Genomic DNA, 16,682 nt, shown 5'->3' with positions numbered 1-16,682 from the left:
GCCAACATGTCCGATTTTTAAAATGTTTTACAGGGAAGACACAATATGTAAAGATGTAAATCTATTAGCTAAAAACACATTAGCATAATCCACCATCTTTTATTTGTCCACCAACACCAGTAGCTATCACCAATTCGGCTAAACTAAGATATTTATAGCCCCTAACCAAGAAAAAAACTCATCAGATGACAGTCTGATAACATATTTATGGTATGGGATAGGTTTTGTTAGAAAAATGTGCATATTTCAGGTAGCTGGCATAGTTTACAATTGCACCCACCGTCACAAATGGACTAGAATAATTACAATGAGCAACGTGTTTACCTAACTACTAATCATCAAACATTTCGTAAAAATACACAGCATACACTAATCGAAAGACACAGATCCTGTGAATACAGACAATATTTCAGATTTTCTAAGTGTCTTACAGCGAAAACACAATAAATCGTTATATTAGCATAGCACATAGCACATAGCAGCCCAGCATTGATTCTAGCCAAAGAGAGCGATAACGTAAACATCGCCAAAATATATTATTTTTTTCACTAACCTTCTCAGAATTCTTCAGATGACACCCCTGTAACATCACATTACAACATACATATACAGTTTGTTCGAAAATGTGCATATTTAGCCACCAAAATCATGGTTACACAATGACAAAAGTAGCCCAGCTGGTGAGAAAATGTTGGTGCGCCATATTAGACAGTGATCTACTCTTATACATAAATACTCATAAACGTGACTAAAAAATATAGGGTGGACAGCGATTGATAGACAATTTAATTCTTAATACAATCGCGGAATTACATTTTTTAAATTATCCTTACTTTTCAATACAGTTTGCGCCAAGCGAAGCTACGTCAAAAAACATGGCGTCCTAAGCCACTAACATTTTTCGACAGAAACACGATTTATCATAATAAAAATGTCCTACTTTGAGCTGTTCTTCCATCAGTATCTTGGGCAAAGGATCCTTTCTTGGGTCTAATCGTCTTTTGGTGGAAAGCTGTCCTCTTGCCATGTGGAAATGCCAACTGCGTTCGGGATGAACTGGAAGCGTGCCCAGAGATTCACAGCGTCTCAGAAATAAATGTCCCAAAATCGCACTAAACGGATATAAATTGCTATAAAACGCTTTAAATTAACTACCTTATGATGTTTTTAACTCCTATAACGAGTCTTAACATGACCGGAGAAAGATTACTCCCAACACTAATGCTTGGAACAGGTGCGGGTCGGTGTCCTCCACCCGCATGACGCACCAAGAAAAGAGTTGCTAGCTACAGGGTTTTTTAATTTATAGTGCCTGTGAACGCGCAATCGACCCCATTCAAATCGTCATCACGTAAAGGCATCCAGGGGAAGACGTAAGCAGTGTCCGTATACTCATAGCAATAACAGTGGCCTTTTAACTGACTCCAGATCAGGGGCCAACATTTCTGAAATCTGACTCCATGTCAGGGAAATTGCTGTAGAATGGGTTCTGTTCCACTTAGAGACAAAATTTCAACTCCTATAGAAACTATAGACTGTTTTCTATCCAATAATAATAATAATATGCATATTGTACGATCAAGAATTTTGTGGGAAGCCGTTTCAAAAATTACACGATTAGCATAAATAGTGACAACAGCGCCCCTAGCCTTAACAGGTTAACTTGGGTCAAACGTTTCGGGTAGCCTTCCACAAGCTTCCCACAATAAGTTGGGTGAATTTTGGCCCATTCCTCCTGACAGAGCTGGTGTAACTGAGTCAGGTTTGTAGGCCTCCTTGCTCGCACACGCTTTTTCAGTTCTGCCCACAAATTTTCTATAGGATTGAGGTCAGGGCTTTGTGATGGCCACTCCATTACCTTGACTTTGTTGTCCTTAAGCCATTTGCCACAACTTTGGAAGTATGCTTTGGGTCATTGTCCACTAGGAAGACCCATTTGCGACCAAGCTTTAACTTCCTCAAATCAAATTTCAAATTTTCAAATCAAATTTTATTTGTCACATACACATGGTTAGCAGATGTTAATGCGAGTGTAGCGAAATGCTTCCTGACTGATGTCTTGAGATGTTGCTTCAATATATCCACAATTTTCCTCTCTCATGATGCCATCTATTTTGTGAAGTGCACCAGTCCCTCCTGCAGCAAAGCACCCCTACAACATGATGCTGCCACCCCCGTGCTTCACGGTTGGGATGGTGTTCTTCGGCTTGCAAGCCTCCCCCTTTTTCCTCCCAACATAACAAAGGTCATTATGGCTAAACAGTTCTATTTTTGTTTCATCAGACCAGAGGACATTTCTCCAAAAAGTATGATCTTTGTCCCCATGTGCAGTTGCAAACTGTAGTCTGGCTTTTTTGATGGCGGTTTTGGAGCAGTGGCTTCTTCCTTGCTGAGCGGCCTTTCAAGTTATGTCGATATAGGATATAGTTTCCTCCAGCATCTTCACAAGGTCCTTTGCTGTTGTTCTGCGATTGATTTGCACTTTTCGCACCAAAGTACGTTCATCTCTTGGAGACAGAACGCGTCTCCTTCCTGAGTGGTATGACGGCTGCGTAGTCCCATGGTGTTTATACTTGCGTACTATTGTTTGTACAGATGAACGTGGTACCTTCAGGCATTTGAAAATTGATCCCAAGAATGAACCAGACTCCTGGAGGTCTACAAGTTTCTTTCTGAGGTCTTAGCTGATTTCTTTTGATTTTCCCATGATGTCAAGCAAAGAGGCACTGAGTTTGAAGGTAGGCCTTGAAATACATCCACAGGTACAACTCCAATTGACTCAAATGATGTCAATTAGCCTCTCAGAAGCTTCTAAAGCCATGACATAATTTTCTGGAATTTTCCAAGCTGTTTAAAGGCACAGTCAACTTAGTGTATGTAAACGTCTGACCCCCTGGAATTGTGATACAGTGACTTATAAGTGAAATAATCTATCTGTAAACAATTGTTGGAAAAATTACTTGTGTCATGCACAAAGCAGATGTCCTAACTGACTTACCAAAACTATAGTTTGTTAACAAGAAATTTGTGGATTGGTTAAAAAACTAGTTTTAATGACTTCAACCTAAGTGTATGTAACCTTCCGACTTCAACTGTATATATATGTAGGATATGCTGTACATCAGAGATGGGCAACTTTGAATGGGGTGGGATTCACAAAAAATCTGAAGTTGTCATGAGGGGCCGCAGTGGCTCGCGGATCTGCATCCCCACATCCATACCCACACATGCAGTCAGAGCCGGCCCTAGCCTTTTGGTCCCCCACCCTGCGAGCAAGCAAAACATTTTATCGGCCCCTCCTCTTGACAGCAGAGAGAACAACATTTATTTCCTGCAATTCTACATATTTTGCCATGGCCCGTACAATTTTTGGTGCAGTTTTAAAGCAAGTTTTCTGCAATTCTACACATTTTTCCATTGGGCATAGAGAACATTTTGCCGTTTTAAAGCAAGTTTGCTGCAATTCTCCACATTTTGTCATGGGGCGGAGAGAATTTTTTCAAATTCTATAACTAATTTCATGCAATGTGCAATTTTACAGCTAATTACTTGCAATTCTACTTATTTTGCCATAGGGTGAGAGAAATGTTTGCCGTTTTAATATGATATCTGACTGAGAGTGACTAATAAAACAAATGGGGGTCCCCCGGTCGGTAATTTGACCATGGTTACTAGAAGTTTAGATAGCTGGCTAGACTAATTTACCAATCTAAAATGTTTTTGCTGACATCGGCTGTCAGTGAAAAGCAGAAGAGAAAGACTGCTGATGCACAACCAAATTTAGAAAATTGCACCTGGTCTATTCTACTATTCTAACTCTTAACATTAAGTTGAGACTCCGACTGAGTTCTCAACAAAAATTATTATTATTTTTATAATACATTATTTGAATTGTCTCTCTCTTTCTTCTCTTGACCAAGAGTTCTTCCTGGAGCTGCTGGAGAACACGGAGAAGTCCCTGAACGAGATGTTCGTGCGGACCTATGGCAAGCCTTACATGCAGAACTCAGAAGTCTTCCAGAACCTGTTTGCCGAGCTGAAGCGCTACTACACTGGGGGCAACGTGAACCTGGAGGAGATGCTCAACGACTTCTGGTCGCGGCTGCTGGAGCGCATGTTCACGCTGCTCAACTCCCAGTACGTAATCACAGATGACTATCTGGAGTGCATCAGCAAGTACACAGACCAGCTCAAACCCTTTGGAGACGTGCCCAGGAAGCTCAAAGCTCAGGTTACAAGGGCCTTCATTGCAGCCCGCACATTCGTCCAGGGGCTCTCGGTTGGTCGAGAGGTGGCCAACAGGGTGTCCAAGGTAAGCCAAGGAAATGAATGTGCCCTCATAAAAAAACTATTTTGCAGATATTACTAGGGTATACTGTAGTATTTACTATAATAATAAATAGGACTTATATAGTGCTTTTCAAGGATCCAAAGTATGTGATTTCTCTTTGCAGAAACCTACTGGACAAATAATAAAATAACACATTTGACATAACCTGTAAGTAGGTAGGACAGGAGTCTTAATGGCAAGGTTCAACATTTCTGCTATTTTCTATAACCTATAACCTACTACAGTTTACTACAATGTAGTACATAATTATATAGTACCGTAGTATTATATAGTCAATTATAGTATTTTTTCCATTTGGGTATGAGGGTGTTAACCATGACTTATTTCCGTAATAAAATAATCTTCTTCATGCTATGATTACCAAGTAAAAATTGTTATGGGACAGTCTATTGCCATGAAGTACAAAATTCTATAGAAAGTGCTATTAATGAATGAAAGGTCCTACAGTGCGTTGTGTATTCTACAGTATACTACAAAATTCTACAGTAAGTGCTACATGATCAAAGGATACTACAGTGTGTAGCATACAGTGCATTCGTAAAGTATTCAGACCCCTTGACTTTTTCCCCAAAAATGTACACTACTGTTCAAAAGTTTGGGGTCACTTAGAAATTTCCTTACAGAAGCCCATTATCAGCAACCATCACTCCTGTGTTCCAATGGCATGTTGTGTTAGCTAATCCAAGTTTATCATTTTAAAAGGCTAATTGATCATTGGAAAACCCTTTTGCAATTATGTTAGCACAGCTGAAAACTGTTGTTCTGATAAAAGAAGCAATAAAACTGGCCTTCTCTAGACAAGTTGAGTATCTGGAGCATCAGCATTTGTGGGTTCGATTACAGACTCAAAATGGCCAGGAACAAAGAACTTTCTTCTGAAACTCGTCAGTCTATTCATGTTCTGAGAAATGAAGGCTATTCCATGTGAGAAATTGCCAAGAAACTGACTATCTGGTGCAACGCTGTGTACTACTCCCTTCACAGAACAGTGCAAACTGGCTCTAACCAGAATAGAAAGAGGAGTGGAAGGCCCCGGTGCACAACTGAGCAGGAGGACAAGTACATTAGAGTGTCTAGTTTGAGAAACAGACGCCTCACAAGTCCTCAACTGGCAGCTTCAATAAATAGTACCCGCAAAACACCAGTCTCAATGTCAACAGTGAAGAGGCGACTCTGGGAAAGCCATATCTCAGACTGGCCAATAAAAAGAAAAGATTAAGATGGGCAAAAGAACACAGACACTGGACAGAGGAGTGGCCAGCACAGTCACCGGATCTGAACCCTATTGAGCTGTTGTGGGAGCAGCTTGACCGTATGGTACGTAAGAAGTGCCCATCAAGCCAGTCCAACTTGTGGGAGGTGCTTCAGGAAGCATGTGGTGAAATCTCTTCAGATTACCTCAACAAATTGGCAACTAGAATGTCAAAGGTCTACAAGGCTATAATTGTTGCAAATGGAGGATTCTTTGACGAAAGCAAAGTTTAAAGGACACAATTATTATTTAAATTAAAAATCATTATTTTTAACCTTGTCAATGTCTTCACTATATTTCCAATTCATTTTGCAACTAATTTCATGTATGTTTTCATGGAAAACAATGACATTTCTAAGTGACCCCGAACTTTTGAACGGTAGTGTACGTTACAGCCTTATTCTGAAATGGATTTACTAAATAATAATTCCCATCAATCTACACACAATACCCCATAATGACAAAGGGAAAATAGGTATTTAGAAATGTTTGCAAAAGTATTACAAATAAAAAACAGAAATACCTTATTTACATAAGTATTCAGACCCTTTGCTACGAGACTCAAAATTGAGCTCAGGTATATCCGGTTTCCATTGATCATCCTTGAGATGTTTCTACAACATGATTGGAGTCCACCTGTGGTAAATTTAAATTGATTGGACATGATTTGGAAAGGCACACACCTGTCTATATAAGGTTCCACAGTTGACAGTGCATGTCAGAGCAAAAACCAAGCCATGAGGTCGAAGGAATTGTCCGTAGAGCTCCGAGATAGGATTGTGTTGAGGCACAGATCTGGGGAAGGGTAAAATAATACTTTCTGCAGCATTGAAGGTCCCCAAGAACACAGTGGCCTCCATCATTCTTAAATGGATGAAGTTTTTGAACCACCAAGACTCTTCCTAGAGCTCGCCGCCTGGCCAAACTGAGCAATTGGGGGAGAAGGGCCTTGGTCAGGGAGGTTACCAAGAATCCAATGGTCACTCTGACAGAGCTCTAGAGTTCTTCTGTGTAGATGGGAGAACCTTCCAGAAGGCCAACCATCCCTGCAGCACTCCACCAATCAGGCCTTTATGGTACTGGCCAGTCAGAAGCCACTCCTCAGTAAAAGGCACATGACAACCCGCTTGCAGTTCGCCAAAAGTCACCTAAAGACTCTCAGACCATGAGAAACAAGATTCTCTGGTCTGATGAAACATAGATTGAACTCTTTGGCCTGAATGACAAGCTTCACATCTGGAGGAAACCTGGCACCATCCAGGATCATGCTGTGGGGATGTTTTTTTCTGCGTCATAGACTGGGAGACTAGCCAGGATTGGTGGAAAGATGAATGGAGCAAAGTACAGAGAGACCCTTGATGAAAACCTTCTCCATAGCACTCAGTACCTCAGACTGGGGCGATGGTTCACCTTCCAACAGGACAGAGACCCTAAGCACACAGCCAAGACAATGCAGTAGTGGCTTCAAGACAAGTCTCTGAATGTCCTTGAGTGGCCCAGCCAGAGCCCGGACTTGAACCCGATCAAACATCTCTGGAGAGACCTGAAAATGGCTGTGCAGTGACGCTCCCCATCCAACCTGACAGATCTTGACAGGATCTGCAGAGAAGAATGGGAGAAACTCCCCAAATACAGGTGTGTCAAGCTTGTAGCATCATTCCCAAGAAGACTCGTGGCTATAATCACTGCCAAAGGTGCTTCAATAAAGTACTGAGTAAAGGGCCTGAATACTTATGTAAATGTAATATTTCAGTTTTTTTAATGCATTTGCAAAAATGTGTGAAAACCTGTTTTTGCTTTGTCATTATGGGGCATTGTGTGTAGATTGATGAGGGGGAAAAACTATTTAATACATTTTAGAATAAGGCTGTAACATAACAAAATGTGGAAAAAGTCAAGGGGTCTGAATACTTTCCGAATGCGCTGTACACTGAGTGTATCAAACATTAGGAACACCTTCCTAATTTTGAGTTGAATCTCCTCATTTTTGCCCTCATAACAGCTTCAATTTGTTGGGGCATGGACTCTACAAGTTGTAATTTATTTCAGAAAATAAAATTTGTTTTGTTTTATTTCTCTCTCAGGTGGCAAGACCAGCAACTTTATTTCTTTCTCTTTTCTTGCCTTAGGCGGAAAGCAAATGGGCCAAGCAAATGAAATATGACTGAGGTATTTCACGTAGAACAAAATGTGAAATGTTCAGTGAATCTAGTAGAATTCATGGCTAAAATAAGCAGAACTTCATTTGATTATTTCATGCTAAAGGAAAAGGGCTGAATTACAGGAGTGGAAAGGTGCTGTACCTATAGAGATTGATTGCTCGTAGGAGGTCATGGCACTGTTGTCATACAGATAAAATATCATGATATCAAAATATATAATATTACAAAATCAAAATCTGTAATAAATTTAAATATATATATATATATACAGTGGGGAGAACAAGTATTTGATATACTGCCGATTTTGCAGATTTTCCTACTTACAAAGCATGTAGAGGTCTGTAATGTTTATCATAGGTACACTTCAACTGTGAGAGACGGAATCTAAAACAAAAATCCAGAAAACAACATTGTATGATTTTTAAGTAATTAATTTGCATTTTATTGCATGACATAAGTATTTGATACATCAGAAAAGCAGAACTTAATATTTGGTACAGAAACCTTTGTTTGCAATTACAGAGATCATACGTTTCCTGTAGTTCTTGACCAGGTTTGCACACACTGCAGCAGGGATTTTGGCCCACTCCTCCATACAGACCTTCTCCAGATCCTTCAGGTTTCGGGGCTGTCGCTGGGCAATACGGACTTTCAGCTCCCTCCAAAGAATTTCTATTGGGTTCAGGTCTGGAGACTGGCTGGGCCACTCCAGGACCTTGAGATGCTTCTTACGGAGCCACTCCTTAGTTGCCTCGGCTGTGTGTTTCGGGTCATTGTCATGCTGGAAGACCCAGCCACGACCCATCTTCAATGCTCTTACTGAGGGAAGGAGGTTGTTGGCCAAGATCTCGCGATACATGGCCCCATCCATCCTCCCCTCAATACGGTGCAGTCGTCCTGTCCCCTTTGCAGAAAAGCATCCCCAAAGAATGATGTTTCCACCTCCATGCTTCACGGTTGGGATGGTGCTCTTGGGGTTGTACTCATCCTTCTTCTTCCTCCAAACACGGCGAGTGGAGTTTAGACCAAAAAGCTCTATTTTTGTCTCATCAGACCACATGACCTTCTCCCATTCCTCCTCTGGACATGCACTGGCTTGAGCAGGGGGACCTTGCGTGCGCTGCAGGATTTTAATCCATGACGGCGTATTGTGTTACTAATGATTTTCTTTGAGACTGTGGTCCCAGCTCTCTTCAGGTCATTGACCAGGTTCTGCCGTGTAGTTCTGGGCTGATCCCTCACCTTCCTCATGATCATTGATGCCCCACGAGGTGAGATCTTGCATGGAGCCCCAGACCGAGGGTGATTGACCAGCATCTTGAACTTCTTCCATTTTCTAATAATTGCGCCAACAGTTGTTGCCTTCTCACCAAGCTGCTTGCCTATTGTCCTGTAGCCCATCCCAGCCTTGTGCAGGTCTACAATTTTATCCCTGATGTCCTTACACAGCTCTCTGGTCTTGGCCATTGTGGAGAGGTTGGAGTCTGTTTGATTGAGTGTGTGGACAGGTGTCTTTTATACAGGTAACGAGTTCAAACAGGTGCAGTTAATACAGGTAATGAGTGGAGAACAGGAGGCCTTCTTAAAGAAAAACTAACAGGTCTGTGAGAGCCGGAATTCTTACTGGTTGGTAGGTGATCAAATACTTATGTCATGCAATAAAATGCAAATTAATTACTTAAAAATCATACAATGTGATTTTCTGGATTTTTGGATTTTCTGGATTTCTGGATTCCGTCTCTCACAGTTGAAGTGTACCTATGATAAAAAATTACAGACCTCTACATGCTTTGTAAGTAGGAAAACCTGCAAAATCGGCAGTGTATCAAATACTTGTTCTCCCCACTGTAAATATATATACAGTACCGCACATTTTTTGTCCATTAAAATAACATCAAAATGATCAGAAATACAGTGTAGACATTGTTAATGATGTAAATGACTATTCTAGCTGGAAACGGCTGACTTTTTTATGGAATATCTACATATGCGTACAGAGGCCCATTATCAGCAACCATCACTCCTGTGTTCCAATGGCACGTTGTGTTAGCTAGTTTATCATTTTAGAAGGCTAATTGATCATTAGAAAACCCTTTTGCAATTATGTTAGCACAGCTGAAAACTGTTCTGCTGATTTAAAGAAGCAATAAAATTGGCCTTCTCTAGACTAGTTGAGTATCTGAAGCATCAGCATTTGTGGGTTCGATTACAGGCTCAAAATGGCCAGGAACAAAGAACTTTCTCCTGAAACTTGTCAGTCTATTCTTGTTCTGAGAAATGAAGGCTATTCCATGCGATACATTTTCATGAAACTGAAGATCTCATACAACGCTGTGTACTACTCTCTTCACAGAACAGCGTAAACTGGCTCTAACCAGAATAGAAAGAGTGGGAGGCCCCGGTGCACAACTGAGCAAGAGGACAAGTACATTAGAGTGTCTAGTTAGAGAAACAGACACCTCACAAGTCCTCAACTGGCAGCTTCATTAAACAGTACCCGCAAAACACCAGTCTCAACGTCAATAGTGAAGACTCCGGGATGCTGGCCTTCTAGGCAGAATTCCTCTGTCCAGTGTTTGTGTTCTTTTGCCCATCTTAATTTTTTATTTTTATTGACCAGTCTGAGATTTGGCTGTTTCTTTGCAACTCTGCCTAGAAGGCCAGCATCCCGGAGTTGCCTCTTCACTGTTGACGTTGAGACTGGTGTTTTGCGGGTACTATTTAATGAAGCTGCCAGTTGAGGACTTGTGAGGCATCTCACACTACTGGTCAAAAGTTTTAGAACACCTACTCATTCAAGGGTTTTTGTTTATTTTTACTATCTTCTACTTTGTAGAATAATTGTGAAGACATCAAAACTATGAAATAACACATGGAATCATGTAGTAACCATTTTTTTTTTTATTTGAGATTCTTCAAATTGCCACCCTTTGCCTTGATGACAGCTTTGCACACTCTTGGCGTTCTCTCAACCAGCTTCATGAGATAGGTAGTAAAACAATAGTACAAATAAAGAAAAACCCTTGAATGAGTAGGTGTTCTAAAAACGTTTGACCAGTTGTGTGTGTGTGTGTGTGTGTGTGTGTGTGTGTGTGTGTGTGTGTGTGTGTGTGTGTGTGTGTGTGTGTGTGTGTGTGTGTGTGTGTGTGTGTGTTTATATATATATATATATCAAAATATTAGTACAGTAGCTAAGAAAATGTTACCAGGAGTGATAGCATTGAATATCATTTTCAGAGGCTTTTGTATATGCGTACCTGCCTGCAAATCAAACATACACTTGGGGTACAAAACATATACAAATTTCAGTACAGTAGCCAATAAAATGTTACTAATATATTTCCAGACTAAACCAGGTGTTAAATGGTATCAGATTAAACATTACAGCATTGAAGATCATTTTGTAGTATTCTACAGTATACTACAAAATTCTATAGTAAGCACTAAACGGTCGAGGGATACTACAGTGTGGAGTATATTATTCTACAGTATACTACACAATTATATAGTAAGTACTACAAAGATTGGAGGGAAAATACAGTGTGGATAATAGTATTCTATAACGATACAGGGCGAGACGCAGATGCAGACAAGGGAGGCAGATGGTTGGAGTCTTTGCAGGTTTTCCTACTTACAAAGCATGTAGAGGTCTGTAATTTTTATCATAGGTACACTTCAACTGTGAGAGACGGAATCCAGAAATCCATAAAACAAGGGGCAGGCAAGAGACAGGTCGTAGACAGGAAAAAGATCATAAACCAGGTCAGAGTCCAGAAGGTACAGAGTGGCAGGCAGGCTCGAGGTCAGGGCAGGCTGAATGGTCAGGCAGGCGGGCTCAGTGTCAGGGCAGGCAAAGGTCAGAACCGGGAGGACTAGAAAAACAGAGACTTGGAAAAAGCAGGAGCATGGAAAAACAAGCCGGTTGACTTGACAAGACGAACGGACAACAGACAAACAGAGACCAGGGTATACAGTTGAAGTCGGAAGTTAACATACACTTAGGTTGAAGTCATTAAAACTCATTTTTAGGACATCTACTTTGTGCATGACACAATACATTTTTCCAACAATTGTTTACAGACAGATTATTTCACTTATAATTAATTCACTGTATCACAATTCCAGGGGGTCAGAAGTTTACATACACTAAGTTGACTGTGCCTTTAAACAGCTTGGAAAATTCCAGAACATTATGTCATGGCTTTAGAAGCTTCTGATAGGCTAATTGACATCATTTGAGTCAATTCCTTCAAACTCAGTGCCTTTTTGCTTGACATCATGGGAAAATCAAAAGAAATCAGCCAAGACCTCAGAAAGAAAATTGTAGACCTCCAAAAGTCTGGTTCATCCTTGGGAGCAATTTCCAAATGCCTGAAGGTGCCACGTTCATCTGTTCAAACAATAGTACCCAAGTATAAACACCATGGGACCACGCAGCCGTCATACCGCTCAGGAAGGAGACACGTTCTGTCTTCTAGAGATGAACGTACTTTGGTGTGAAAAGTGCAAATCAATCCCAGAACAACAGCAAAGGACCTTGTGAAGATGCTGGCGGAAACAGGTACAAAAGTATTTATCCACAGTAAAAAGAGTTTTATATCTACATAACCTGAAAGGCCGCTCAGCAAGGAAGAAGCCACTGCTCCAAAACCGCCATAAAAAAGCCAGACTACGGTTTGCAACTGCACATGGGGACAAAGGTCGTACTTTTTGGAGAAATGTCCTCTGGTCTGATGAAACAAAAATAGAACTGTTTAGCCATAATGACCTTTGTTATGTTGGGAGGAAAAAGGGGGAGGCTTGCAAGCCGAAGAACACCATCCCAACCGTGAAGCACGGGGGTGGCAGCATCATGTTGTAGGGGTGCTTTGCTGCAGGAGGGACTGGTGCACTTCACAAAATAGATGGCATCATGAGGTAGGAAAATTATCTGGATATATTGAAGCAACATCTCAAGACATCAGTCAGGAAGTTAAAGCTTGGTCGCAAATGGGTCTTCCAAATGGACAATGACCCCAAGCATACTTTCAAAGTTGTGGGGAAATGGCTTAAGGACAACAAAGTCAAGGTATTAGAGTGGCCATCACAAAGCCCTGACGTCAATCCTATAGAAAATGTGTGGACAGAACTGAAAAAGCGTGTGCGAGCAAGGAGGCCTACAAACCTGACTCAGTTACACCAGCTCTGTCAGGGGGAATGGGCCAAAATTCACCCAACTTATTGTGGGAAGCTTGTGGAAGGCTACCCGAAACGTTTGACCCAAGTTAAACAATTTAAAGGCAATGCTACCAAATAGTAATTGAGTGTATGTAAACTTCTGACCCACTGGGAATGTGATGAAAGAAATAAAACCTGAAATAAATAGTTTTCTCTAATATTATTCTGACATTTAACATTCTTAAAATAAAGTGGTGATCCTAACTGGCCAAAGACATGTAATTTTTACTAGGATTAAATGTCAGGAATTGTGAATAACTGAGTTTAAATGTATTTGGCTAAGGTGTATGTAAACTTCCGACTTCAACTGTTCATACACTGAGGGTAAAATGGAAGATGGGTGACACCTGGAAAGGGGTGGAGATAATCACAAGGACAGGTTAAACATATCAGGGTGTGACAGTATTCTAGAATATACAGTTTACTATAAAATACTAGAATTCTATAGTAAGTACTGTAGTATTCTTTAGTAAATTGTAGTATTTTTTTATGAGTTTAGTTTTTTTTTAGCTTTTGCCTAATTTGCTACTATTGTGCAGCGGTGAAAATGCTAATTCTGATAAGGAATACACCACTTCCCATTGCAAAGGGAATTTTCTCCTGAATCCTTTGACCCAATTGTTTAATGTACAATTTTTATTGTATTGATTTATATCAAAACTTTTCCCAGAATTGAACAATGGACTGATTGTGTTGGATCCATCATTATCACATATAAATATTTAATTCCAAAACCTGAGATCATAAAACAGAGCAATTTGTTGGTGTTGGAGTTGGTGTTGGAATGGATTTTACCGGTGTGGAAGAAGTAGGCTTTTAACAGAATCCAACACATTCTTGAACAAGCTGAAGGTGTTATAATTTACTTTCTGGGTGAGGTTTTGTTCTCTTCCAGAAGATCCCCTACAGTATAATATTACTGACTTACCACCAGCACCACCTCTTTGTATGGGCCTATGGGCTTTTGGGTTGAGGCTCAGGGCTGCCCTCTCGAGTACTCTATAATGACTACTGATGGGGCCTCCCGTTATTCACAAGGAATTCTTAAGCATAGGAAGAGTATCTGTCTCCAAGCTACGAGGAAATATTATTTGCTATGGATGTTTGTATCTCTATCGTCCAATATTTGTTAAGTCTGTATACCGTCCCCATTAATCTTGCTGTAAGTATTCTGTTTGATGTGATGTAATCTTAATGCAGCTAGCTGTTGCTGCAGTATATCACTGCCTTAGGAGTGTGTCTAGTTTCGATCCAGTACAAAGGAAGATTAAAGGCATAGCAAGAGATGTATGCTTGGTATTAGCTCCACTCAACAACAAAAACAACTGCTTTCTAGATCGTGTTCACAGTTAATATCAACATTAAAACACTGGCTTTATAGATACAATTTGCTTCCCCTGCTTCGGTGGTCACAAGCAATTTATCGGAATTGCATGCGTTTGTTACCATTATTGGTATTGATAATACTGTGTAAACTGTTCTGCGTAGTCCGAGGAGAAGCCTGGACATCAAGGCTAGAAAACAGTTAATATCCTGTTTGGAAATTGAGTCCTTATGCAACTGTTGCTGGTCAATGGGTTTATGTTCATCATAATTCATGATAAATAGGGTGTGCGTCATGGGGATTTTAGCGCAGCTACAGTATTATACGGTCAAAGGCACGAGGAAACCCAAGGTGATTTAGCTGCCTGCGGAGAATCAGATGTATAACCCATGAACATCCAACAAACTCACCCTTTCCACTGCGGGCCATTCATTACCAGCAAGCATGATGAACTCCGTGAACCACAATCATGTGATCACTTCATGCACCTCCAGGCCATATCAGTTCCCCATTTCCAGCCAGGGCTGCCTGATGAAACCCTCTCTATGAGCAAACCCTGAGGATGAGTTGTTAGCATCTGTGGTATTGACACACATCCTGGGTTCCCTGGCAGCCGCCATGTCCCCACCTCACCTCTGACATTACCCAGGGACCTGAGACACAGGTCATGTGGCGGGGGTAAAGGCGCGTTGATCCACGGGGCCTCAACTCATCAGAAGAGATTGGGTGTAAGCATAATGGAATAAGACACCCCAGAGGAGGTGTCCTGGCACCCGGCTACAGTGAGATGTGACATCTATGCCGAGTGCTGCTGGGGGACTTTATTGAGTTAAAGGAGCTGGTGTAGTACATCACATCCCAGCAGTTCACAGTTTTTGACTGAGACACTCAGCTTTTGACTGGAGGCACTGCCTGAGTAACTATAGACACACGTTTGTATATCGCCTGGCAGTTTAGTTTACCCATGATCAATCAGAGTTTGGCATTCAATTACACTTATTACAGCATAAATACCAGCGTAGGCTTGGTGTTTACCCATTTTTCTAAACCTCTGATATGAAAAGATATACCCAAGGATATATCAAGGCTCAAGGCTCCAAAATGTTCTCAAAGTATCAAAGACTGCATTCTCATTATGGGTACACTGTGTATTTCTGTTATTCAGTGTTGCAAAGCAGTGATGTGGCTATTGATTGATTCTAATAATAGGATGCGCTTAGATGAGCCTGTATCATTAGAATAATACCTGCTCTGCAAATGGTGTAATGCGCTCAAAGAAGCAAGCAGTCCAGGGAGAGATAGGGGAGAGTCGAGCAGACATTATGGCAACATACTAAGTGCTGGTCTGCACCAAAGCCATTTGTGGAGAAGAGTGGCATTTGTCAGGTGTCAGTTCTGCAAATTGAAAAAGGGGGGAAGCAACTCTATACCATGTCTTACTGTACGGAAATGCACATGAAGGATTCTTCCAGTGGAGTATTTTAAAATAAAGTGGATTTCGGGTTCAAATGACCCTTTTAAGATCTTAGAATCTGAAGAATACTTATTTTTATCGCATCCATATGAAATGAATGAATTGTATTCACCAACAGTTGCTATGCAACTGCAGAACAAAGCAATCTGAAATGTCACAAATATTGAAGGCACATACTGTATAGCCACCACAGGTAGCAGAGAATCTAAATAAACGATTACCCCCTTGATATCTTCAACTCGCAGCCCCCACACCTGTGAGTTCCTTTGGAAGGCAGTGGGTACATGACATTGTTTGAGTGATCAGCATCAGACTGTTGTGATAAGTCAAGCCAATGGCGGAGGAAGCTAGCAGTAGATGTTTGAGGCGTATCAGTCAGTCAGCGTGTGTGTGTGTGTGTGTGTGTGTGTGTGTGTGTGTGTGTGTGTGTGTGTGTGTGTGTGTGTGTGTGTGTGTGTGTGTGTGTGTGTGTGTGTGTGTGTGTGTGTGTGTGTGTGTGTGTGTGTGTGTGTGTGTGTGTGTGTGTTTGTTTGATCCTTGTCTTCAAGCCTGACTCTGTGGAGGCTGTTGATGCCTCCGCCTCTCCTTCCCCTCAGCAGATCCTCACTGTTGGGTTGAGAGAGACAGGGGTCCAATCACATCAAACATGAAGACAGCTCAGAAACCACTCAAAACACAGACTTCCAGCCGAGATGTGCCTCTTCTCTCACCTCATTCATGCAGTGTCTGGGTACTTTGGGAAGTTAAGACAAGTACATCTGCTCACACTGGAAATACACAAGATATTTTGGGCGTTGTGTAAAATTATACTTCGCTCAGAATGTATTTTCAATTCAGAACAGAGACTGGGTGTTTTCTTTATTATTTTAAAGATGTTGAGATTAACCTGACGAAATAGGAAT

At 41.1% G+C, this 16,682-nt stretch overlaps 1 protein-coding gene across 1 annotated transcript in view; it reads left to right on the top strand.

Moving 5' to 3' along the window:
* Window positions 1-16,682, top strand: part of LOC120057792 (glypican-6-like) — a 115,182-nt gene that overhangs the window by 49,475 nt on the left and 49,025 nt on the right. Inside the window, exon 3 of the mRNA XM_039006257.1 lies at window positions 3,921-4,312. Within this exon, the coding sequence (XP_038862185.1) occupies window positions 3,921-4,312 (392 nt within the window). The remainder of the gene's footprint in view (window positions 1-3,920; window positions 4,313-16,682) is intronic.

Source organism: Salvelinus namaycush, chromosome 13 (assembly GCF_016432855.1).
Source record: "Salvelinus namaycush isolate Seneca chromosome 13, SaNama_1.0, whole genome shotgun sequence".
Taxonomy (NCBI): Eukaryota; Metazoa; Chordata; class Actinopteri; order Salmoniformes; family Salmonidae; genus Salvelinus; species Salvelinus namaycush.
The sequence above is the reverse complement of the archived record's forward strand: the minus strand, read 5'-3'. Positions and strand labels throughout refer to the sequence as shown.